A 26,209-nucleotide genomic window follows, 5' to 3' on the forward strand; every position below is an offset into this window, starting at 1 on the left:
GACTAGTCAAGAGTAAAGTAGGAATAAGTTGGCAGAAAGCCAAAGGAGAAAAACAGCAAAAAACATATTTTTCTGAGAAAATAGTGAATTTTCTTTGATTGCTAATGTGGAAATTTTGGTTTTGAAGAAACATTCAATGCTCTTAATGACAGTTACAGAGTTTTTTTAAACTGGTAAACTTTGCATTTAAAAATCACTCTGTTTTCACTTTTTCTTAGTCGTCCTGCATCTGCATAACCTGCATTCTAATATATATACTGCCTTTGTTTGGCTCCAAAAGGGGCTTTTTGATGCATGTGTTTATGCATGTCTTTTGGCCTATTTTTGAAGGGGAGCCCCACCCAAGACCAACTAACTTTAATATCATCAAATCTACTCTTACCCCTATTTATTATGACAACAAAGTCATAATGTAAATTGGGGGCACTAAGACCCTTTTCGGAATGCATGCCACATATCCCTAACCTGAAAACTGGTCTGCTGGTGGCACAGGATACAGTAGTAGTAGAAACTTTAAGAATGAAAAATTGTAATTAGATGAATTCATATATATTTTGCAGTCTGATCAACCTGGTCTACCTCCTTTTCAAGAGTCTCTGGAATGTGATGCATGCCCATGTTGCTTTTTTTAGTCAAAATTTTGTTTTCTCTGCACTAATTGACTAATTGACCTAAACAAGAACTGTTGTATCATTTTATGAATACCATATGTAGTTTCAAATTGATATAATGATATAGCATGTTTGAATATAGTATTTCATTAATAGAGTGATATAAGATGAATCTTCAGGGAAGGGGCATTTTACAATACCCAGTCAGATGAAAAGAGCAGAGGACAATGATGTAGCAAATCACAATCTATCATGGTCTATTGGCCCAGATCATGAGAACATAACCTAGGCAATGTAGTGGGTGCTTGAATTTATTTATGCTGATAGGATCGGATGAAAGGCAATTACTTCTGTGCATTTGCAGTCATGTGCTTCCCAACAGTGTAAAAAACCCTGTGTTCAATTTTTTTCTCCTTGCTATGTTCCTTTTTTTCCCTTTCAATGTAAAAGCTTTATTGATCACAAAAATTATGTTCCTGAAATTAAACATGCAGAGCTCCATCATTACAATAATCAGGGGGACAAGCTTTGAGTGGACGGAGCTGTATGTGGCCTTTTATTGTGGACAAACTGAGGCACACCTGTGTACTAATCATGGTATCTAATCAGCATCTTGATATGGCACACCTGTGAGGTGCTCATTATCACAGATTTAGACTGGTTTGTGAGCAATATTTGAGGGAAGTGTTTATATGTGGAATAAGTTTTAGATCTTTGAGTTCATCTCATAAAAATGGAAAATTTGAGCAAAACTAAAATTGTTGCGTTTTTGTTTTGTTGAGTGTATATAGGCTTTTGGCTTCATCCATTAAAGATATATATTTTTCCAAAAAATTATGCTTTCTTTTTTTTCAATATGAAAGTTTAACACTGTTGTTTGGCAGTCACATCAGCTATAGAGTCCACCTGTCTCGTCTTAACTTTTCAAACATACTGTATTAAACTCTTTGCCTCTTATTAGATTTTGGGAAAACATTTGAACAAACATCTTACCATTGAGAATTAAAAAAACTGGCCATATTATGGGGCTAGAATTACAGGTAACTGTGGGTTATTGATTTCCCTGGAGAAAAAACATTTTCTTCCCAGGGAGCTAAACAATCCTCCTTTCAACTGTTTGCGCCATATATTTTTAATCTGATTCCATCAGAGGCTCAATTCCTTTTCTCGAAAAAGCTGCTATATCATGTTTTGGCATGTTGAAATTGAAGACTGACCTGAAAACAAAGAAGGAGAACTGTGTAGATAAATATGAAAACAGTGACACAGCTACTATTCAATAACATTTAAAATTACTTTATTAATCCCAAAGGGAAGTTAAATGTTTTACTAATTCAAGAGCTCTAGGAACAGTACGTTTATATATGGAGCAGGGCCGTTTAAAAGAATTTGGGCCCAAGCATAATTGACTGTATGAATACATATATACAAAAACTCCTCTGTAACCCACCCCTCGTTCTACTGGACGGGGTGGGTGGTCTCCTTCATCCAATGCTCAGGTCCTCTACCAGAGGCCTTGGAGCTTTAGCATTATTTGCAGTATCCTAGCTTTTCCTAGAACTGAATTTCTGCACTGAGATCTCTGATGCTTCTCTAGGTATCTGGTGGAGCCAAATTTTTAGTTACTGCCGAGTTACTACTGGTTACTGCCCTGAGTGCTCCTTTGACCACAGGCACTACAGTTGCCTTCATCTTCCAGGCTCTCTCTAGTTCTGCCCTGAGGCCTTAGTATTTCATTACAATTCCTCATGTTCTTTTTTACTGGTTCCATCATTGGGATGGCCACATTTATCAGAGGCTGCCCTCTGCTGCCTATCAATGATTACAATATCTGGATGATTGGACACAACCATTTGTCTGTTGGTATCTGGTTCTCCTTCTGCATCTTAACTTTGTAATTCTCCACCACCTCTGGAGGTGGCTCACATTTTGATGTGAGGGTCTACATTTTTTCTTCTACACAGATCCTTCTGTACACTATACCTGTCACTTAGTTATGACGTTCCATCCATTCCTTTCCTACCAGTGTCTTACACCCTGCTGTGAGATTATGGATTGTTCTGGGGCCTCTTTGCATTGTCTGCACCTGGGATATTGACTGGTATAGAATATCTGTGCCTTTATTGCTCTGGTACTCAGTAAAGGTACTCAAGGTCCTGTGCTTCCATGATCAGGGCTTCTGTGCTAAACTTCAGCCCAGCCCTCTCTAACCTTTGGTAGGATTTGATTATATGATCTCAATATAGCCTCTGAGATTATTGGAGCAGTGAAATACATCCACCAATTCATGGCTATTATTTGATAGATTGTGTATTTATCAAGTGAGGAATCTAGGGGTGCTGTGGTTAATCATTCAGCCAGCTTACAGACATTTCACTCTACCAACATATTCACATTCCCAACTCTTCAGATATTGACGCTTTTGGTCAAAGGTCTCAGTGCTTCACATACTGATTCAACGGGGTATCCCACTCTTCATATATTGACACCCAAGGTAAATGACAGGTTGCGGACATGGTATCATGCTGCACATATGTGACCAACATTTCAACAGCAACATTTCTTTTTGTCTTTTTAGCCGACAAAGTTTTTATTGGTAGCTTTAGGAGTGTACGGTAACAGGTATACCAGTTTTTAATTAAGCTTAGTGGTTAGGGGGAGGGGTTACTGCTAGTTACTGCAAGTTCCTGTCACAACCTATCATGGACCCTGCGCATCATAAATGACAAGAGGGCTCAGTATTGGATGCAACAAGGGGTTGACCAAGCGTCAATATTTGATGAGTCAGGGATGAGAATGCATTGGTTCCATTTATCAAACTCACTACTGGCTGTCCAGGGTCTTTCCCTTTTCACTAGCCTTAGATCATATTAAAGGTATAGTGGAGGATGTTCTTTTCCAAGGTGGATCATCAAAATAAGTGGGCCTCCTAATTAGGCCGTTCTATGTGCTCGTCTTCATTTTCACTTACAGGTGGTGAGTCTGACAATGGAGAAATTGCAAATCTCCTTTTGGAAATAAGCTTGAATTAGTGATGCAAACAGTAACTTTTAAATAGAGCGTGCACGAGGAGAAATAGGCTTGTGTTTGATAGGCCTTCCCTCGACAGCGGGTAGAGGGTCATGGATGTGCATTTTTTTTTAAGTGGAGAGTCTTTTCTTTTCATAAATTTACGAAAATCCTCCGCTATACCTTTAAGTTTGTATCCTTATCCCTATAGAAGGGATCCCAATGTATGTCCTGCTTCAACTATTTTGATATCTGAGAAAGATTAAATAAAACATTAGAACTTATAACACTTTTGTATGAGTAGAAAAACTTTAATAATGGAGAAGTAAAAACTTACATTTCTATTATATTTATAACATCTATAACCTTCTTTTATTCCTTAAGATTATTCCTAATGGTGCTGAGAAAGTATAGGATGGCTGGAGGCCTTTTAATAAACATTGAACATGTATGGTTTTAACTTTGAAAGAAAATGTGGTTCAATATTCAGATGTTTCAATTTAATAGAAATATTCTCATGTTTTTCTTTTGCATTTTGCATTAGGTTTTGCTGCATTTGGCAATGTTCTTTCTCAAAGGGTAAAATAGAAATGGTTAAAAAATTACATATAATTTCCTCCTACAAGTGTAAGCGCTTCACTTAAAGCTTACCCTAGCTAAGTAGTTTATAACCTAAACAGAAATACTAAAAATGGATCAATTTCAGACATTACAGTCATTCAAAACGGAGTGCTGTATAGGAGATTGATGAATGATTGCAGTAATTTCTTTTATTAGATTACAGAAGGGTACACATTTAAGGGTACACATATAAGTAGCACATGAAAACTCTAATTAATAAAAGCATAATTAGCACAAAAAATATTTTAGTGAAGAGATATATTTTGATTATTTTATGGCATAAGATAACAAAATGAATTCATAATACATGAGTAGGACATGAGTAGAAAAATTGTTTTAAATTTTTTTTTATTGTTTTAGTTTTAGCTAAATTCAGCTTAAAACTAGATTGAGTCTTCCACTTGTTTGGTGAAAATCTCTCATTCTGATAACTGTAATTCTTGTCTTTCCTGCCTTTATCGTGCTTGTTCTTTCCTGTTGTGTGCTGAAGGAGTCTCAGTTAGGCAGGTAGTGCCAGCAGGCTTAACAAAATAGAAGAAACAACTTGTTCTTCTGCAGACACCCCAGAGACAGAGGTGCAACTCTAACTCCAGACTTGGATCTGTCTCAAACAAAGCGTTCAACCATCTGCAATGCGAGCTGACAAACCCATAAAGTACATTTAGTCCCAAACTCTCCTGCTAGAGGTGTGCTATGGGCTCCTTCTTGTTAATTTCATATTAAGTCCCATAACATATATTGATTTATGAGTGCTGATTTTGCATTTACTTACTTTATAAAAGTTTTCACTCAGGCCTTACAAACTTGCCAGGCTAAAAAGTGACTGTGGGAGGGGAGTTGTTTTTTTTCTACTGTTAGTGATTGTTTGGAACAGAAAACAATAGTTCCTATAAGATGCCAAACTCTTTCCCCTCAAGGTTTTTACTGTTTTCTTCCACTGTCTGTAACTTGTTTTGATTAACTGTATGTGGAGACATTCACAGCTCTATTGCAGAGTTTAAGTCAGTAGGAAAAAGCTTCTCTAGATCAGAACAGGGCAGAACATCAAGCTTTGAGGGCTGTTATGATTGACTCGATCGCATCTTTGCTAAGATAAAATAAAGTACCGACTGAGTGATTATCCATCGATCTCCTTTATGTAACTGGATAACATGGTTGAATACTTTTTTCCCTCACTCTATAGCAGTGGTTCTCAAACTTTTTCTGTCATTCCCCACTTTGGACAAGGGGGGATTTTCAAGCCCCGCCTGTCCCCATCGCCCCAACACAATGCTTATGAAATATGCAACAATCTTAAAATGTTCCAATTTTATTGAAGTAACAAGTAGTATCTAAATACAAACTATCTACATCAAATAACAGCAAGCTCAAAAATAAAGAAAACAAAAATGCAGCTGTGTCAAAATTTGTATTAAGCTCAAAGATAGAAAAAATTAAAGTGCCACTCTGCAATCTGTTAAAAAAAGAAAAGAAGTGAAATCCATCTGGCAAGACAGGTCTATTTATCCCTGCATTAGTGGCTGCAATTAGCCTGTTTCGCATTGCACAGTTTCTCAAAACGGAGTTGCAGGCTTGATACTACCACTCTCAGGTCATGCTCAATGTTCAGCTGAGATCTGTATTTTGTTTTCAGTGAAGCAACAGCTGAAAAGCCCATCTCACAGAGATATGATGTGGCAAAGGGAAGAAGAATGCACACAGCTCTCTGCCCGATGAGTGGATACTCCCTCTCCACTCCAAACCAGAATTCACTATGAGTCTGAGCATTAAACCTGAGCCTCAGGGTGGAGTCAGACATCATGTCAATAAACTGGTCCTCCTCAGCAGACCTAAAATCAGCAGGTGCTGCAGACAGAATAGAAAAAAATAGACTTACTTTATTTTTCAATGCATAATAAACACAAAGAAATCAGTTTGACAACAATCCATTCCAGCTAGTAGCATACAACAGAAATAAATTAATGTATAATATATGAGTATAATATTCAATAAAATGTCAAAATACCAACCTGCTGCATTGAATGGATCCATAATAAACCAGGCATACTGAGCACTGTTGTTTGGGAATTATTTTTGAAACAATCCACTCAGGGAAGAGAGGTGCTGCTTAATACATGGGATCACTGTGGTGGCTCCAATAAGATAAAAATTGGATAAGATAAAATATTTCAAATTCAGTTATTTATGATCAACCTGCGCCGTCAATCCCGGCGCATGTGCGCTTTATTTGCAGTCTGCATGCTGTGTCTCTGACTGCAGCGCTGAGAGGGACTTCTGTGATAGCGGGGGAGAACGGGGTGGGGACAGAGGAGGCGCCCCACGGCAGCACCTGCCGCTGGAGGACAAGAAAAGGAACGATACGTGCTTTCACGTAAGAGTCTCCAAAAGTCCCTCGATTTGTCGCTAGTCGCTTTTTTGATAAAGAGTCGCTGGAGGGGTCTGAAATATAGCGACAAAGTCGCTGAGTTGGCAACACTGGGGCGCGAAAGTTTATTCCGTTACAAATAATATGCCGACGTCACGTCAATCATTATTTTGGCACTTCAGTTCCAGGTGAAATTTTTCTCATATCTAATGTTCTTTTAATTAGACTGCATGTAGACTAGTAATGATTACTTTGTGGGTTTGATTGGTCTAAAAAGCGGCAACATACAGCTATAAGGACAGTTTGCTCTCACACGTTCTACATTTATAGTCAAACACACACACACCGGAACTTGGCGCGCCCCACCTGTCACGTCTCAATTCCCCACCAGTGGGTCGCGCCACACACTTTGAGAACCGCGGCTCTATAGCAACATCCCAAGGCTCACCAAAGCAGTACGTTACTGCACTCTGATTGCCTCCAGTATTTGGGTTGTAGCTTTGGGATTTTTTTCACCTTCAGATTTTACAATTGCATCACATTTTTATCTCATGAAAGAAATACTGTATATCACAGTTAAAAGCTAATAGAACCAAGTGTTCCATCAAATGTTGACTTAGAATTTTCTTGTGAAAATCTTAGTATTTCTAAGGTAAAGTATGGTTTAGTTCAGCTAGGTTTCGGCTAAGTGCAGTTATATAGTGTAAGCTATATTATATATTTGAAAAACCTTCACAGAAAAATATACTCAAATGCAGTTATAAGTTGTTGTGGGTTAGTGTTTGAGAAATATTCTTAAGTAGATATTTAATGCTTTCCAGAAAAGATCTAAAGATTTGAGATTAACATGCTGTGTAAAATGTGATTACAAGAAAACCTAGCGTAACTACCTACTTACTACGTAAAATAAGAAGATTTAAAATGTAAAAGGCAGCGCTATAGGGAACCGCCTCGCAGTGGATCCCTTGGCAGCCATAAGAACGTGCCAAAGGCAGCGTTCTGCGGCACGAATGGCCTCAGTAAATCGCTCCCCCTGATGAACGCTTTGTACTGAAACTGAAATTTTGATTACAATGTAAATTGTAGTCAACAATAAAGAAATTGATTGATTGAAAATATATTTGAGGAATACATGTTTGTTAAAGCATACATTTAAATGTGAAACCAGGCCAATGCAAATATCTAGTAGAAAATTAAACTGGTTCTGGAATGTAGGAAAAAGTATATAAAATTATGGCATATTGTTAACTCAAGGCTCTCAGTGTTATAAATTTTTGATGTCCATGCTTTTTTTATTTATTTATTTTTCTTATCTTCGGGCGTTTAACAGAAGAAACATATCTCAAAGGTCTGGTAGAGTACCAGCAAAATAGTTTGTAGAGTTCTGAAATCAGGTGCAAGGCATTATAATAATCCATTTACTTTGCATTCAAGGTGTGCTATCATTTTGCAGAGTCTAAAGTACTTAATGTGTTAACAAAAAGAAAGTATGATGCCAAATATCTAAAAACATGCTTTTATGTTTCTGTATGTCTCTTACGCATCAGTCCCGTTTTCTGGTATAAAGACCTATGTGGATCCAGACACATATGAAGACCCTACTCAGGCTGTGGAAGAATTTGCCAAAGAAATCGACCCCTCCTACATATGTATTGACCGAGTGATTGGTGCTGGTAAGATAATTACTAATTCATATTAGTAAATTGCTATATAACTTGTAACTGTAATCTATATTTTTTATAGCACCTGGAAGTTAGAGAACATATTCAAACTGTGCTACTATCATCATTCTTTTTTTTAAATGATAATCCACAAATCTTCCTAAGCTGTCTCAGTTATTACTGGCCACTTGAGGAAGAGACATGATCTCATTTTATGTCAAGAAAGACATTAAAAATGAATACTTGATGCCATAAACTTGTCATTTTTATCACATCTAATTGCTGCTGATTTTAAGGAAATTTATTGTTTTGTAGATTTGATAATAAAAGCTATAACTGCCAACTGAACAACACTGTTTATGCAAAGAAGTAAAAAGTTTAAAATTAATACAGTTCAGTTCAAGGTAATCAGATAAAGATGTGCAAATAAAATCCAGATGCTTTGGAAGTGTGTATTATACACCGCACCTAAACTTTACAGGCCTCCTTGAAAAAAAGTGTATTGTCATCCGCTAGTTGACACCACTCTTGTATTTAGTAAATATTTCATGCTCTAGAGTTTGTATACTTTTTATGACAGTTGTTTTAATATGAAGGAAAACGGGCTGTATAACAAGAAGCAAGAGGTTAAGATAAACTGACAATCCTACCTATTTTTTTTATAGATCAAATCAAATAGAGTGTAACCATTTGTAACCATATTATATAAAGTACAATAATTAAGTTGTAAACTGACCTTTTCTAACCATTTGAAAATGAATGTTTGCTTAACTGAATCTAAAGCCTTACAGGACTCAACAAAGAAAATGAAGATATTTTTCTGAATAATTCCAGATGTCTGCTGCTAAGCTGATATTACTTGAAAATATGTCTGCTATTAAGAATACCAGACAAAGATGAATTTTTCATGACATTCTGTTTCTGCATCCGCTCCAGGAAATCTATTAGGTTTTGGCACTTTATAGTACTAGTGATTTCCTGTAACAGAAACTTTTTTAACCATATTTTCAAAGGACTAATCTTAGTTGCTTCCAATAAATACTTTTTACCACAAAATTGAGATGTATACAGTGTTATTTCAAGCAGCAAGTATGACCTCTAGCAGTTCATTTGATAATTTCCTTTTACACAGTCTCCATCTAGTGGAGATGAAGCACAACTACCCATTTTCAGGACCATGAAGCAATGATAAAGTTCAACTGTTAAACACACAATGTTCAATGCAACTCCTCTTTTTTGTTTCCTTAAGGTTTTATAAGATTTACATCATTTTAAATATTTTGACTTGTCTTTGCAGGTGAGTTTGGAGAGGTGTGTAGTGGGAACCTGCGTATACCTGGAAGGAAGGATGTTGCTGTTGCAATTAAGACCCTTAAAGGTGGCTACATGGAAGACCAGAGGCGTGAGTTTCTACGCGAGGCTTCCATCATTGGACAGTTCAACAACTCTAACATAATCAGGCTGGAGGGAGTCGTCACGAAAAGTGAGCTCTGTTTTTAAGTTATGTGTCTTTTGTTATGGTTTAAATTATTTTTCTTCAAAGTCAAGAAAAGCGCTTGTGATAAAATTATTGGTAATACCCTTTTAACATTTAACACATTTTAAAAAGTTGGACCATCTTTTTTTGTTGTCCATCTATTGCAGTTTTGTTTTGTGCAGTATGGCCAGTATACATATTTAATGTTTTAAAACCAGGTATTTTTTTTATTTCTTTTACAGGTAGACCAGTAATGATAGTGGTAGAGTACATGGAAAATGGAGCACTTGATGCATTCCTGCGGGTAATCAGTTTATTTTTTGTAATTATTTACACATCTATTTATACATAATCAAACATAATCAATCTTGTTTTTTTTTTTTCTCTTTTCTTTGCATATCTAAACGTCAGACCCGTGAGGGTCAGTTCACTGTGCTCCAGCTGGTTGGCATGCTGCGAGGCATCGCAGTGGGCATGACGTACCTTTCAGACATGGGTTACGTTCACAGGGACTTGGCTGCTCGCAACATTTTGGTTGATGGAAACTTGGTGTGTAAAGTTTCGGACTTTGGCATGTCCAGAGTCCTTGAAGATGACTCTGAGTCAGCTTATACAGCTACTGTGAGTGTGGATATGGCAGCTTCAAGAGAATATAACTGTCAAACAACAGTGTGTGCACAAGTTAAAACATCATTCTTTTCTACTTATTTGCATTAGGGGGGAAAAATACCAATACGCTGGACAGCACCAGAGGCTATTGCTTATGGAAAGTTCTCTTCATCTAGTGACATATGGAGCTATGCCATTGTCATGTGGGAAGTGATGTCATATGGTGAAAGGCCCTACTGGGAAATGTCAAACCAAGATGTAAGTTTTTGGTTACTTAAAAACTAGGAATGAACAATATTGGCATGTTACTGATATCAGCTGTTGCACCAATATAACTCCCCAATACAAAAGGCAAAAAAGTGAGGATTATGCCTGCAGTTCAAGCAGGTCACATTCAACCATCTGATGCACGACTCGGCTACAGAAGAGATGCTGAATTAAAATGTTGGAGGTGTGGAGGAATTATAAAGTTTCAGAAAAGCCAAACTGCTATTTGCAATGACTGCACAGATAAAGAGAGCAAAACCTGCATAGTAACTGTATGTAGGTCTACGGTTGAGTTTTAAAATATCAGCAGATTAGACTGTAGAAAAATTCCAATACTTAACATTCCTGATTAAAACCATAAATATTTCAGGATCTTCAAAAAAAATTTTTTTAATTTCTGTTTATGTTTGCTTACATTTCTCCAAGGTTATCTTATCTATTGAAGAAGGCTACCGCCTACCAGCACCAATTGGCTGCCCAGTGACCCTACACCAGTTGATGCTGCACTGCTGGCAGAAGGAGTCAAGCCAACGCCCAAGCTTTACCGATGTGCTATCTTTCCTTGACAAACTCATTATTAATCCCAGTAGTATGTTGACCCTGGTCAATGACGCTCTAAGGTATTTCTCAAGTCCTTATGTGTTCATGACTGTTTAAACCACAAAAAAGGCAACATTTTAGAAACATGAAAATCAATCTTTTTCCAAAAGTATAGTTAGTTATTTTCCTATAATCTTACCTTCTTATCCCGTCATCATAAAAAAAATTTGTTAGATTTATGCAAAGGCATTTATAAACATTCCATGCCTCTTATTTCAAGCAAAGTCCAGCTTAATTTTAGAAAAAAAATTTTTCACTATTAACTAGCCAAATAGAATCAGTTATCCACTTTAATTTCATGCTAGCAGAACGTCCTGTATCAGTTAACCAGCTGTTTGTGATCACAGCTTTCCAGACTCCCCGGAGGAGATGCCAGACTACCCTCTTTTCATCTCTATCGGCGATTGGCTGGACTCCATCAAAATGAGCCAATATAAGAGCAACTTCCTGGCAGCAGGATACACTACTCTGGATTCTATTGCCACCATGAGTATAGAGTGAGTGGAGATAAATATATAGAGTGCTGATATGCAAAGATAGTGTAACATAATGTGCCTTAAACAAAATTAGAAATAAGACCTTTGTGATAACATTGTTTGGGGGGATATGCTGTTTATTCCATCTGTGGAGCCGCCCATGGAGTAGTGGTTTTAGTATTTTACTTCTGTACTAGGGCCCATGTTCACATCCTCATTGCTGCAGGAAGGGCATCTGGCATAAAAACATTGCTAAGTCTGATGACCAAATTATGTGACTTGCTTCGGTGGACCTTGAATAAAGAAAAAGCAAATAAACAGTTCATTCCATATTTTGTTTAAATCACCTCACTTCCATCATGTAGTGCAGGTAAAATTAATGACTTTTGTTATAGATGCAGATGCAGCATTGATGGGGTAATTCCAGAGACTTGGATTGTGCAGCTTAATGATCCTGCCACATTCAGGGACAGAAAAATGATTTGCCCTCGTCACTAGGGGACCAAAAGAAAATGGGCTTAAATGTTTGATCAACAGCCTCTTTGAGTTTTATTGGCTATAAAAACTGCCAACCATAAGTTTTGCTCTGATTTTAAAATTGTATAATTTTCCTTTTTATCTCCAGGGACATCAAACGTATTGGAGTCTGTTTGATTGGCCACCAGAGGAGAATCATAAGCAGCATACAGTCTCTCCGTCTCCAACTTCACCACATTCATCAGAGTGGATTTCAAGTTTGAGACCATTCCGTAAAGCCAGAATGTGTTTTTACACACTCAGCCTCTGCTCTGCATCATAATTCGACTAATTGCACAAACACCGGACTGTTAGGTGTTGCCAGTACCATGTGCTGCTCATAAGGGAGGGGTCTTGATAGAAGAATAGCGGCTGTCCAGATAATATCCATCCATCATCCTAAGTATCATATTTCAGACAGCTTCCACAACAGCCAACCTCTTTTAGCATTGGGCAAATGGGATATTTTTATTATCTCAGCAAGTACTAGCATCACTTGAATTTAGGACTTCATGTCTCTAGTGTATATTCAAGTGTTCACCAATACCTCTTATCTTTCCAAGTGACAATCCAATGGTTTCTATTGACTTTGAAAGGTGTCAAGTCAGTTACCTCATGACCACAGAAGATGAGGAGAGCATATACCATCTGGAGGCGTATGAGAAAATGTGTGGTTCTAAGATTTTCAACTGATTTAAAACAGCAAGTCCAAACAAGATTTCTAAACTGAAGACCACTGAATGTCAAGAGATTTTTTTTTTTTAGAAACTGTATGTTCTCTCCTCATGATAATGCAGTATGTCTTGTACAACAAGTCTTGTGAAAGTTGTATGTTTTATTCTATATGTTTCTTCCTTAATAAACAACTATATTTTAATTCTTTTTTTTTCTCCAAACCTTACGGAAAACTGTTTTGTCTTAGCCTTTTTGAAAATAATGCTCAACAATAAACAAAAGGTTTCAAAAACCTTCAACAAGATCCTCATACTACTCATTTAATGGTTCCCTGGGCATGAAGACCTACAAAGTAAGTTTGTGTTTGATAGAGTGCAATAATTTTACTAATCTTCTTTAATGCTTTGCTTTCTTTTTAACCAGAAATATGATGCAATATGCTGGGGTGGTGTCAGATTCAAGAACTTTGTAAGGATGTGATGATTTACACCTTAAACAAACAAGCCATTTACAAATTAAATAAAAGAAATGTTATTTTGAAATGAATTTCTCTGTCCATAAAACAACATTTCCAGAGTTTTCAAAGGTTAATAAGACTTTCTACAAAATACATGTAGTATGAGTTAGGATTCATGAATAAATAAAACCTTATTATTTCTATCTATCATTTTTATGGAAGCTTTTAAAAATTTCCAACACACTACCACAATACAGAGCCATCTGCTACAAACACACCTGTATGTTAAGCCATCGCAGCAGAGCAGACCCCTCTTTGCCTAACAACAGATTAACCAATCACGGTAGATTACTCTCGGGATGTCCCAAATTTCCGACATTCCAGAGAGAACGTGAACGTCCCTTCGGTTGCCCCGGTGATCCAATGGCAGACTGCACATATACAGGCAGTACAGTGGTCTCCCAGCAACGCAGTGTAAATACCTAGTTACTGCTCTTGTCCTGGGAGGATAAACGAGCATGAAAAGAGTTAACAGAAACATAAGTCTAATACCGGTTACCTAATATATATACTGAGACTGCATTTGTTGCACCATCGTAGCAACACGGCACGACAGAATTACAGGTAAATTACAGCTCTACTTAACAGTCTACGATAGGATAATACGCGCTAACGTTAGCGATATCGTGGCTAGGCTAACCACTGCGTTGTTAACAACAAGAACGGCACAAATACGTTTTGGTGGTTTATTTTTAAAATTGTATTGCATACAGATGAGAAAGGGGTAACGGAAGATCGGTGTGTTTTAGTATTTTCCTTTAAAACAATTTAGAGCAGTTAACTGTAACATAGCTAAAGGTTAGCATTGGCTTGCTAGCGACGAGCGCAGCAGCAAGAGATTAAATAGCTACTAGCGTGTAATAAATGCTTTCAAATCTGTTAAGAACAAACAATCACCTATGCCTAATGCGCTCGTATGTCCTATTTGAGATAAAATCACAACTTTAATTAGTTTTGAATACGATTATAAGAGAAATTATACGTTTATATTTGGTGCAAGAATAACTTTAAACAGGGTTTCTATTTAAGACAAATGATTAGTTTACTGGAGACACGAATTGCCATTTAAAACATTGTTCATTGGACAGTTGTATTGTATTTATTTATGTAAAATATTTTTATGTATGTATAAAATAGCTATTTTTGCACTGCTGTTTATAAAGAGGTGTCCAAGCAGTAAGCAGTTCGATATTTAAAATATCAAAATCTAATTCTTGAAGTAAGGAATTGTGATTTTTTTTCTTGTCTTTTTTTTAAACCATAAAGACATATAGGTTACAGATAAATTTCTATTTGTTTTTCTTAGAAGAGATCCTAACTGTAAAAAAATGCTGCTAAATCATACTCTGATTTAGAATACACTGGGCCATTCTTTATAAAAGTCAGCGGAATAATGTCTTTCCTCTAAACTTTTTAGCCAGTTTGATATTGTATAATGACTGTGATTCACAATCTGATGCACTTAACTCACTTTATCTCACTACATATTCATTTTAACAGAGAAGAGGGAATAGTGGTAACGCTTTCTTTTACAGTACATCAATAACCATGTAATAACATGGTAATAAGAAAGAAAAGATGACTGAGTAACCTGTTAATAACGGTTTGACATCCAAGAAGTTTGACTTAACCTTGTTTGCTTACAATTTGAAGCACAACACTTACCAAAATTCTCCATAAAGTGTTTCTTGTTACCTAGTAATATAGTATCACTTGCTATGTTATTAACATTGTATAACATGCTTATTGATGTACTGTAAAAGACAGTTTTACGGGAGTAGTTTTGTTGGAATCCAAAAATTGGACAAGGAGCTTAAAGGAATAGTACACCCAAAACATGATTAGCCTTCATTTTCTACTCACCCCCATGCTGAACAACACTCTGGAGTACTTTTTTGATATCTCAAATGCATCTGGAGATCTGGGAGGCTTCTTGCTGTCTGCTGACATTCAAATAATGGAGGTCTATGGTGACCGAGACAGAAAGGTCCATAAAAGTCCACAAAAAACGTGTCAATATTCCACCATACTGCTCGTCCAATGTATTCCAAGTGTCCTGAGTGGGTAGCATCCAGAATTTACTCGAAACAAAGTCATTTAGAATGTTTTTAGAGCATAAACAGTAGTGTATAGGACTTCCTGAAAGCGCGCACATGGGCGCTCACGACGCTACGGAAGCCGGCAGACCAAACCAGCGCATTCAGCTCGGCAAAGAACTCATGCTCTTCCTCAACACTGAAGTCCTCAGACATTTTTCTTTCGTTGTTTCTTTCTTTGCACAGGTAAACAGCACATTTCTTCTTCTACGCTTGCATTATTGGCAGAGCAGACGCTGAATGCGCACTTTCATCTGGTTTGGTCTGCCGGCTTCTGTAGCGTCGTGAGCGCGCATGTGCGCGCTTTCAGGAAATCCTATACACTACTGTTTATGCTCTAAAAACATTCTAAATGACTTCGTTTCGAGTAAATTCTGGATGCTACCCACTCAGGACACTTGGAATACATTGGACGAGCAGTATGGAGGAATATTGACACGTTTTTTGTGGACTTTTATGGACCTTTCTGTCTCGGTCACCATAGACCTCCATTATTTGAATGTCAGCAGACAGCAAGAAGCCTCCCAGATCTCCAGATGCATTTGAGATATCAAAAAAGTACTCCAGGGTGTTGTTCAGCATGGGGGTGAGTAGAAAATGAAGGCTAATCATGTTTTGGGTGTACTATTCCTTTAAGCCTGTTGCCTACAGACTCAGGGCTGGGTTTTGGTGTGTGTGTGTATTTAGTTTTATGGCTGAGTAAATGTGGCTCTATAAAGAGCTTTGAGTGGTCACTATGAGCAGTAAAGCACTATACTTATTCAGTCAATTTACTTTAATTTAGAATAAACCTGTTGCATGTGATTATTCCAGTTGGAAAGCTATTATAATACGTACATTGGCCTTTTATCCACTGTCTTCTAGTACTTAATATATTTGGCCTGTTAGATAGACTTAACCAGCTCACATCTTTTTGAATTTTAGTATCACAGACACTGACTAGAGGGAGGGCACATAACAAAAAAAGTAAAAAAGTGAGTGAGAGAAATCCAGCTTTATCAAATCCAATAACCCCATTCATCGGATCTGAGAAAGTGTGATCAACATTTGCTTATTTTAGATTTGTTTTCTCTACTTTACCTCTTTTAATTAATTTATTATTTCTATTTACAAACCTTTTTTTTTTTTCTTTGAAGATCAGGCACACATCTGATGTTTGCTGGCTAGCCAATGGGACTATTTGACAAGTTGGTTGGATGGCTGAGGTTAAAGAAGGAGGTAAATGTGCTGTGCCTCGGTCTGGACAACAGTGGAAAAACCACCATCATCAACAAGCTCAAGCCATCCAATGTAAGTTTCTTTGTTGACCCATTGATATGCATGATTTAGTGACGTATGTTGTCCATGTTCATCACTGGTTTTGAATTTGCAGTCCTGTTTATTATTTCCACCAAAATTATCTGAAAAAAAAACTGTTCTCTTTAATGACATTGAAATACATTTCCTCTCCTAAAGCTTCTCCTAAATAAAAAAAATGTTTTATTTTAGGCCCAGGTACAAGACATTGTTCCAACAATTGGCTTCAATATAGAGAAGTTCAAGACGTCCAGGTAGATGCATAATGCCACTTGATAAAAGTTCAAACTTATTATATTATAAACTTATTCCAAATTGATATTTTCTGCTACTAAATAAAATGGCATGTACTCTATTTAACAAATCACAGCCTTTTAATGAAAAGTAATTAAAAGAAAAATCATTCTGTTTTTCAGTCTCTCATTTACAGTATTTGATATGTCCGGTCAAGGCAGATACAGGAATCTTTGGGAGCATTACTTCAAGTGAGTGCTCACATACAGATTCATTTCTTTTTCTTTCCCCATTTTCTGTGATCTATATTTTAACCCTGTTACTCTCCTTTCAGGGAAGGGCAAGCAATCATATTCGTCATTGATAGTGCAGACAAGCTAAGAATGGTTGTGGCCAAAGAAGAATTGGATAATTTATTAAATCATCCAGGTAAAATCTGGTTTCTGACTTGTTGTGCCTCCCGAGGTTCTTGTGCAGTGGTCAGTCTAGAATGCACAAGTATGTTTATATGAGGTTTGCATTGTAAACCACTCTTCAGAACCCGTATTAGACATTGCATTGGTGTAAACAAGATTATTATTATTATTTTTTTTTTTTTTTTTACAGTGTCCTGTCTGGCAATGTGGCAATAAGAATAATTGTCTTGATGCCAAAAAGAGCCCAACAGATTTTACTTTCACAAGTGTAGCAGTATGGCATCTCAATTGGTGTAAACAAGATTAATACATTTCTTTTGTTTAAACTCTGCTCCCCCGTCTTGCCGCAGATATCAAACACAGGAGGATCCCCATCCTCTTCTTTGCTAACAAGATGGACGTTAGAGATGCGCTGTCTTCTGTCAAGGTCTCACAGCTACTCTGTTTGGAGAACATCAAAGACAAACCCTGGCATATCTGGTATGAACATATTTAAACAATCCAAAATGTCATAATCCTTAAACGGTTAATAAGGCAAGCATTAAATCCCAGTCATTGGAGAAAGCATGTCATAGATATTGATAATGTTGCTTTGGATAGTTTGTTAAGTGCTTTTCTGAGTGATTTTGCTGAGTTGTCTGGGTAATTTTCAGAACAAATTTGTTGATGTTTTCCAGTGCCACTGATGCTATCAAAGGAGAAGGTTTACAAGAAGGAGTCGACTGGTTACAAGGTATGGGACTTGATATTCACAAATGAAAGTGTGCAGACTGTAGCGCAGATTGTTTGTCCTTTTTCTCTAGATTAACATGAGAACTGCAATATAGCTTGTGCTCTGATGACCTCCATTTATAGCTTTTAAATGCTAGTAAAGCAATAACATTAATTCTGTAGACAATCGGCCAAGTTTCCACTAATATTCCCTATGGATTCGTTGATGATTAAAAATGGTAAAGCTGGTTTAGGTGATGATCATGTACAGGTGCTGGTCATAAAATTAGAATATCATGAAAAAGTAGATTGATTTCAGTAATTCCATTTAAAAAGTGAAACTTGTATATTATATTCATACATTACATACAAACTCATATATTTCAGATGTTTATTTTGTTTAATTTTGATGATTACAAATGACAACAAATGAAAATCTCAAATTCATCATATCAGAAAATTAGAATATTGTGAAAAGGTTCAAAATTGATGGCCCCTGGTGCCACACTCTAATCAGCTAATTAACTCAAACCACCTGCAAAAGCCTTTAAATGGTCTTTCAGTCTAGTTCTATAGGCTACACAATCATGGGGAAGACTGCTGACTTGACAGTTGTCCAAAAGACGACCATCGACACCTTGCACAAGGAGGGCAAGACACAAAAGGTCATCGCTAAAGAGGCTGGCTGTTCACAGAGCTCAGTGTCCAAGCACATTAATAGAGAGGTGAAGGGAAGGAAAAGATGTGGTCGAAAAAAGTGTACAAGCAAGAGAGATAACCGCACCCTGGAGAGGATTGTGAAACAAAACCCATTCAAAAATGTGGGGGAGATTCACAAAGAGTGGACTGCAGCTGGAGTGAGTGCTTCAAGAACCACCACACACAGACGTATGAAAGACATGGGTTTCTGCTGTCGCATTCCTTGTGTCAAGCCACTCTTGAACCACAGACAGCGTCAGAAGCGTCTTGCCTGGGCTAAAGAGAAACAGGACTGGACTGCTGGTGAGTGGTCCAAAGTCATGTTCTCTGATGAAAGTAAATTTTGCATTTCCTTTGGAAATCAAGGTCCCAGAGTCTGGAGGAAAAGAAGAGAGGCACTTCATCCACGTTGCTTGAAGTCCAGTGTAAAGTTTCCACAGTCAGTGATGGTTTGGGGTGCCATGTCATCTGCTGGTGTTGGTCCATTGTGTTTTCTGAGGTCCAGGGTCAACGCAGCCACATACCAGGAAGTTTTAGAGCACTTCATGCTTCCTGCAGCTAACCAACTTTTTGGAGATGCAGATTTCATTTTCCAACAGGACTTGGCACCTGCACACAGTGCCAAAGCTACCAGTACCTGGTTGAAGGACCATGGTATCCCTGTTCTTAATTGGCCAGCAAACTCTCCTGACCTTAACCCCATAGAAAATCTATGGGGTATTGTGAAGAAGACGATGCAATACACCAGACCCAACAATTCAGAAGAGCTAAAAGCCACTATTAGAGCAACCTGGGCTATCATAACACCTGAGCAGTGCCACAGACTGATCGACTCCATGCCACGCCGCATTGCTGCAGTAATACAGGCCAAAGGAGGCCCAACTAAATACTGAGTGCTGTACATGCTCATACTTTTCATGTTCATACTTTTCAGTTGGCCAACATTTCTATAAATCCTTTGTTTTTATTGGTCTTCAGTAATATTCTAATTTTCTGATATGATGAATTTGAGATTTTCATTTGTTGTCATTTGTAATCATCAAAATTAAACAAAATAAACATCTGAAATATATGAGTTTGTATGTAATGTATGAATATAATATACAAGTTTCACTTTTTAAATGGAATTACTGAAATCAATCTACTTTTTCATGATATTCTAATTTTATGACCAGCACCTGTATGATATCCTTGGGAGAAATAAGTTGGTGAGGGTTTTAAAGGAGTTTGATCAGATGGCACAGAAGCTCCAGTGCTTTAGATAATAGTTAACATTTTTTCATGTGTCTCTAAATGTCAAGTAAAGCATTTCTGTCTCAAAGCTGATTTTCAAACATGACAACAAGGATTTAGAAAGTTGCTTTTATTTATTTGGATACTTAATACCCCAATCTGCTAAAATCCCCTAAGCAGCTGTCCTTATACCTAATTAACCCAGTGCTGCTGTTCATGCGTGTTATCTGGTGTAACAGCAGCTGTTCAGATCAGTTCCATACCTGCTCTGAAAAAAGATACTTTGAATCAACTTTTAAAAATCGCTGCAATTTGTTACACTTACATTTATTACTTTTTCTCAAATTTAATTCATGAGATGGCTGAAAAGTATACATTTTGATTAATTAGAAATATGTTTGTTACCTTCAGACAAAGAAAGAATGCATTTATACAAACTAAAACTATAACTCGTAACAGATCAAAAACGAGTTTTTTTTTATAAATTCATATTTTAATTTGGGAAAAAAATTCAGGCACAAAAAAAAATTACATAAAAGTATAAATTTACTTTGGAACAAAATAGTGACAAACATTTAAAATTGTATTTCTTTGGTCCGACTATATTTATTGACCACAGACACAGGATTTATAAACATTATACCTTAGAGCTGGACTTTTAGTTTTTGAAATTAACTTTGTAGTTGTATCCTGTTGTTGGTTTTGAAACAACCTAAAGAACCTGAAATACGTCAGAGTTCTTAAAATCAACTGCAAATATTATCTGAGACATTTCACTGAATGACTACAATGTCTCCTGCTGTATCATACAAATAAATAGCTGGGAAATTATATATTGTGATTTCTAGATTTTTTTTTTTTATATCACAGTGAACATGCTCCTGCAATGACTATTTCTGACCCCTTCATGATTTCTAAGTGGGAGAACTTGCAAAACAGTAGTTCAAATACTTATTTTCCTCACTACAGATATTTATTTGGCAACTAATTGTTTCAGTTCATTTTTAATTCCAGGCAAAGTTAAATGATTAGTTTCATACCACAAATACAAATTTTAAAGTTGGAATAACATAACAGTGTAAGTAGACCAAATGACATGGACATTTTACTTCTTCCAGTGAGCTGTAATACTTGGATTTTATGTCTTGCAGCTCAGCCAGACCTCTGTTTAAAGTGGCAGATTAAGGGGTTGGAATGGCTGTGGGTTAAGAACAGATATAACATTGAGAAGTTGTTTTAAACTTAAAATTCAAGTACTTTTTACCCAATTCAAGTTTATCAGTTTATTATAAGTTGAATTTGTGTCTTTTTTGGCCTTTTTTACCTTGTTACTGCAATCCTAATATAACGGTATTTTAAGATTAACGACTTCTTTATGTTTTTATATACAAGGCATATTCATGTAAATAATATTTATTAAATTATCCAAGAATGTCAGTTTCTTTTTCTTCTATGTTTTATTTTGCCTTCATTCATATTCTCCCATAGATCAAATTATGCAGTGAGTACTTATCTTGTTTTTTTAAATGCTGTTGATGATTTTGTTGAGCTTTAGTTGTTTAAGACTTAGAAGTTGTAGCCTTAACCATGTTTTTGTTTCGTGAGTAGGTGAGTTTACATGATGCCACCTTTTCAGTGTTTTCCAGTGTGTGAATTCCTATGTGTACTGTATACGATAGTTTGATAGTTTTAATATGAAACCCATGAAGTGACACCGGTGTCTGAAGGGTATTGAAAGCAAGTTTAGTGTATTCTTGGTAACAGTTTTCAGTCAAAGTGTAAACCCTACATCCTTCTGACAATCCAGAGAATTCATAGCAACATCTGTCAATTATTCATATGACCCTTTTTCCCTTTTTCTAGATCAAATCAAAACAATGAGAACGTGAGCGTGTGAGGAGCGACCACCAGACCCGACAGCAGGATTCACAGATGTTTTGTGAAAGATTGGTTGACTTTTTAAAAATAAAGCATTAATTAGAATTTATCCCGCTTCTGATCACATACCGTACTGTATTTAGTTGAGTCTTTGACCAGAGGCCCGTACCACGAAGCGAGCTAGAGGTATCTGGATGACTTCCAGTCTATCCAGTTTAACCAATCCACAACAATGGCAATCAGGATCAGTGGTACCATGAAGCTGGTTATAAACTTGTTAACTCGCATATATAAAGGTTCAACGTAGCAGACCAATCACATTCATGAGTGCAGAACGGACAGCGCTGTATTTCTCCTTTTAGGAACAAAACTATCGTATAGAAATAAGAAGTGAGATAAAAAAAACAAGTCTCAGTGAAAAGTCAAACATGGTGGCGATATCAAAGAGCCGCCAAATAACGTGGGAAAGGGTTGCTACCTGCTTAAATGTGCAAATTACACATCAGTGACATCCCAATCACTGTACTGCATTTTAATTGCGGCTCATCCCTCAGATGTAACCTCTCAGGAGTGAAGAGGACTTGGGAGCAGAAAAAGATAAAGTATAAAACTTTATGTCATCTGGTTAGTTGGACTTTTTAATTCAATAATGCTTGGGCTACAATAAAGCTGGAAGCTGATGCCACGGTTGCATCATGTTAATACAAGGAGTGATCAGTCTGAGTGAAGTCATTCTGATTTTTGAGCTGTGTGAGAACTCAGATGAAACAAATGGCAGAAAATCTACTCTTCTTTTAAAAAGTGAAAGCCCTCAAACACCATTCATCCCTAAATGTACAGAAATACCTCAATATCTTCTCTACTAAAATATATGCTATATAGGATTCAGATCAATCCTGGAAGCTAGCCTGACTGTTCAGGGTAAGTTACCATGGTAACATGCCCTGCTAATAATGAATCCGTTTCCAGCGTACTGTAAAGTCAGGGTTTAACATGAAATTACTTTGTTAAACTGGTAAACCTGCTTCATGGTAAAGGCCTCAGTTAAACTGGTAAGAGATATTCACAAAAAGGTATTTGGCAAATGTTTTTGATTTTTCTTATACAGTTTGAGGGTTGACATTTTTTATTGTTCCAGTAATTATTGCTTAATATTAAGGACATTAGGGGTAATGCTTGAAAGCCATTCTGTCCCCTCTATATTTGGTACACTATGTGACTCAAACTACTATGGCTTTATTTTGTTAATTCAGTCACATATTTACCTTCTGGGTGTGACATCCAAGCTTTTTCAACTTTCCATTTTTTGAAGTGTATGTACAGACCAATTGCCAAATGTTTATTTGTTTTTTGTTTTTTTATCTCATAGCGGTCTGACAATGCATTTTGTTTTATTATTTATAATCATGTTCCTTCTAATTCCCACTCACCTCCTACCTCTTGGCCAGTACTCCCTTGAGAAGGTGATTTTTATTCTCAATCTGAGTTACACCTGGATAAAAATTAAAATAAAAATCTGAGGAAAAAATGCTAAATGTGTTTCCAACAGCTGCCTTTTGCTAATCTCCATAGGTGGATGTCGTATGGCACCTTACGACTGCGGCTTATTTAATAATTATTTTTAAGCAAATTTTATTTAGAAGACAAAGGAAACAGACAATAGATAAAATATTTGACTGAAATAAAAGGATAGGCTAACTGCTAACTGATCCATTTTAGGATAGTATGCTTGCATTAGAATAAAGCAAACAGCTCTAATTTGGTCAAATTGTCTTTTACAGATATTAAGTTAGTAAAGAAACAAATGTGAATTTAGTGTGTAAAAATTGCTGATAAAAGTCAGAATGTGGGTTTATAAAGCTAAATTCCAGCTAATTATATTTTTGCCTTGTTTTATTCCTAACAAGCAAGATGTAATCATTCAAAATGCTACTTTCTGGTTTAGTCGCAGTATGCCCATGAATCAAAGGCAAAGTACAAAGCATAAAATTACAGCCTGTACAAAGATTTTTTTTTCAAGTCTTTGATCTTTTCATGTTGTGTGTCTGACCTAAAGCTAGCTATAAAACCAGTCTGTTTTGTTTCAATTAAGGCATGTAATCTCAACCCAGCTTTATAAAAAAAAGTTAATTTTTCTGTTTTTAAGTCTCTTTTTTATGGAAAATGATCAGAAAACAAGGATTTTTTACAATTTATTTTACAGTATTAAGCCTGGTTACATTTATTTGAAAAGCTGGTCTTTATTTCAGTCCTCTGTTTATCCTTTAAAAGGTTGGTGAATTGTGGCACAACGTTTTTATTATTTCAGAAATGCAGAATAGAAACTATGTTCTCTATTGCAGTCATTTTCAAAGCGTTTTCCCCTGTTCTATGCTAAGCCTCTGAAGAACTGTTCTGCAAATTCTGATATGGAAAGAAATGCTTTGGTTTGACTAAATTAGTGTGTGTGATTCCAAATCTTGAAAATAACCTGTGAAATTGCTGCTACCTAAAAAAAAATAAAATAAAAATATGTTTTTGCAGTTTAGCACTCAGAGAAAACTTTTAAGGGTTTGTTTAGATATTTAGAAAACAGATGTTACAAGGTCTGTGATAGTTGTTAAGCAAGAATAACAATGTATTTTAATTTAAATTAGTTCTTTAAACTTTTATTTCTGACAGTCACATGATGTTTTTTGTTTTGAAGAGCTGGTGCACCTTAGTTTCTCATCACATACATCTGCAGGCCTTTTTTAAAGCTTTAACCAAAACTATCCCAATCCTGCTCACAGTGATAGTAAAGACCATGTGAATTTGTAATATTTCTGTGTCTAAAATATTTTAGATTTTCTGTATGAGGTTAAGTCAGTATCCTGTAGCCCTTCGTATCTGTAGGTCAACAGAGTCCCTGTGTAATTGCATTTTATATTTTAAGCGAGGTAAATTCTTACATCCAATGCTCAAACTGCATCTTTAAATACATAATCTTTAATGCAACTGTGTTTTAATTTTTGAACAATAAAATTTGTGAAACTAAGTCTTGCCTCTTTGTAGTTAATGTTCAGGTTTGATGTTTATATATCATATACTGTTCGGAACCTCGTGATCTTTTAGTCTCTCTTCCTCTCATTCTGTCTCTCTTGAAGAAATTTTGTAAGCTGCCAGCAACAGCTGCTCATTAAACCACAAGTCCTTTGGCTCTGAACAGCATTTGGTTGAATGTAATCAAGTTACAGATTTTGAAATGTTTTATCTGAAGCTGTAATACAATATTGTCATATTAATTGCATGTGCTTTTTAAGTGCATCAGGCATATACTGTATGACATATGGGATTATTATTATCAAATGAACCAGATGCCAGATTTAAGATTCACTTACTGATTTAGAAATGTCTCAAGGTTCTGCACCAAACATCTGTCCAACATTTAGTTAGCACACTTTACAGCTGTTCACTGGATGTTCAGGTTTTTTTTTTTTTTTTTGCAACAATGTTTTACAGATTCATTCGTTGGATGTCAAATATACTCTAACTTCATTCTGATTCAGTAACTGAAGCATAAAAAACATCTATAAAATTGTAAGCATGTAACATAAGAAAAAGATTAAAATATGCTACCATAGAAGCAAGCATAATCCCCTTTGCTACTGTGACTATTAAATAATAATTTTAAACGTAGGTGGTGAATTCAGATGGTTTTGGAAATGGTCGCAAAGGTTTGAAAAATAAAGCTTCATATTGATTAGGATAACACTGTATTTGAATTATTTTGAAATTTCTATTTCACATTTTTTTTCTGTTTAGTTGATGGTTGTTTATTCATGGAAAAGTATTTTGCACATGCAGGTTATCTTTCATCTAAATGTGAATACCCAGTCGATATTATTTAGTTATTAACTCTGTATAAAACAAATGTCAAACATCAAAATAAGTTTAGAAAATAATATAATAATGCTATCATAGCAATTATATCTCTAGCCGGTCTTCTCAAACGATTTCCTTTTTTAATCACCTTTGTCATTAATAGCAACCTTGACCTGTAGTACGCATTGCACTCTGTCCATGGTGCTGAATCGCCCTGTTTGCCTTGTCAAAAGAGGGCGCTGCGCGTTTACCAGTTTACCATGGCGAAAACACGACATTTTCCAGGACATAGCTCCTTTTTTTCATCCAGTCGATGTGCCTGTGTCTGTGTGCAGGATTTTAAAAAGTCAGATTGTATCATTATACCTCACTGCATGTTTCAGACCCATCCTAATTGGA

At 36.2% G+C, this 26,209-nt stretch overlaps 2 protein-coding genes across 6 annotated transcripts in view; both read left to right on the forward strand.

The window, feature by feature from the left end:
- Nucleotides 1-13,089, forward strand: part of LOC119782699 (ephrin type-A receptor 6-like) — an 87,550-nt gene extending 74,461 nt beyond the window's left edge. The window contains exons 13-20 of the mRNA XM_038283780.1: nt 8,154-8,279; nt 9,565-9,750; nt 9,987-10,048; nt 10,156-10,365; nt 10,462-10,611; nt 11,047-11,240; nt 11,568-11,717; nt 12,322-13,089. Of these exons, the coding sequence (XP_038139708.1) occupies nt 8,154-8,279; nt 9,565-9,750; nt 9,987-10,048; nt 10,156-10,365; nt 10,462-10,611; nt 11,047-11,240; nt 11,568-11,717; nt 12,322-12,436 (1,193 nt within the window). The 3' untranslated portion in view covers nt 12,437-13,089. The remainder of the gene's footprint in view (nt 1-8,153; nt 8,280-9,564; nt 9,751-9,986; nt 10,049-10,155; nt 10,366-10,461; nt 10,612-11,046; nt 11,241-11,567; nt 11,718-12,321) is intronic.
- A 686-nt stretch (nt 13,090-13,775) lies between these two features.
- Nucleotides 13,776-23,025, forward strand: arl6 (ADP-ribosylation factor-like 6). 5 transcript variants are annotated; one of them, XM_038283781.1, is made up of 9 exons: nt 13,776-13,968; nt 16,637-16,790; nt 16,989-17,050; nt 17,213-17,281; nt 17,365-17,459; nt 17,797-17,926; nt 18,124-18,179; nt 21,578-21,590; nt 21,953-23,025. In XM_038283781.1, exons 2-9 carry the CDS (start codon nt 16,671-16,673, stop codon nt 21,984-21,986), a joined length of 579 nt encoding a protein of 192 aa, XP_038139709.1. In that variant the 5' UTR covers nt 13,776-13,968; nt 16,637-16,670; the 3' UTR covers nt 21,987-23,025. The 5 variants fall into 5 exon arrangements, with proteins under 5 accessions (XP_038139709.1, XP_038139710.1, XP_038139711.1 ...); XM_038283782.1 differs by having other exon boundaries at nt 16,642-16,790; XM_038283783.1 differs by lacking the exon at nt 21,578-21,590.
- The last annotated feature ends 3,184 nt before the right edge of the window (nt 23,026-26,209 follow it).

The sequence above is a fragment of the Cyprinodon tularosa genome, unplaced genomic scaffold (assembly GCF_016077235.1).
Source record: "Cyprinodon tularosa strain WSP-4 unplaced genomic scaffold, ASM1607723v1 ctg197, whole genome shotgun sequence".
NCBI lineage: Eukaryota > Metazoa > Chordata > Actinopteri > Cyprinodontiformes > Cyprinodontidae > Cyprinodon > Cyprinodon tularosa.

Bases quoted from the DNA above. Each gene is read 5' to 3' on its own strand.
- arl6 (XM_038283781.1), top strand. From the start codon at position 16,671: ATGGGACTATTTGACAAGTTGGTTGGATGGCTGAGGTTAAAGAAGGAG. The intron at 16,791-16,988 runs GTAAGTTTCTTT...GTTTTATTTTAG, and splicing joins ACAAGCTCAAGCCATCCAAT to GCCCAGGTACAAGACATTGT. The intron at 17,460-17,796 runs GTAAAATCTGGT...GTCTTGCCGCAG, and splicing joins TAATTTATTAAATCATCCAG to ATATCAAACACAGGAGGATC.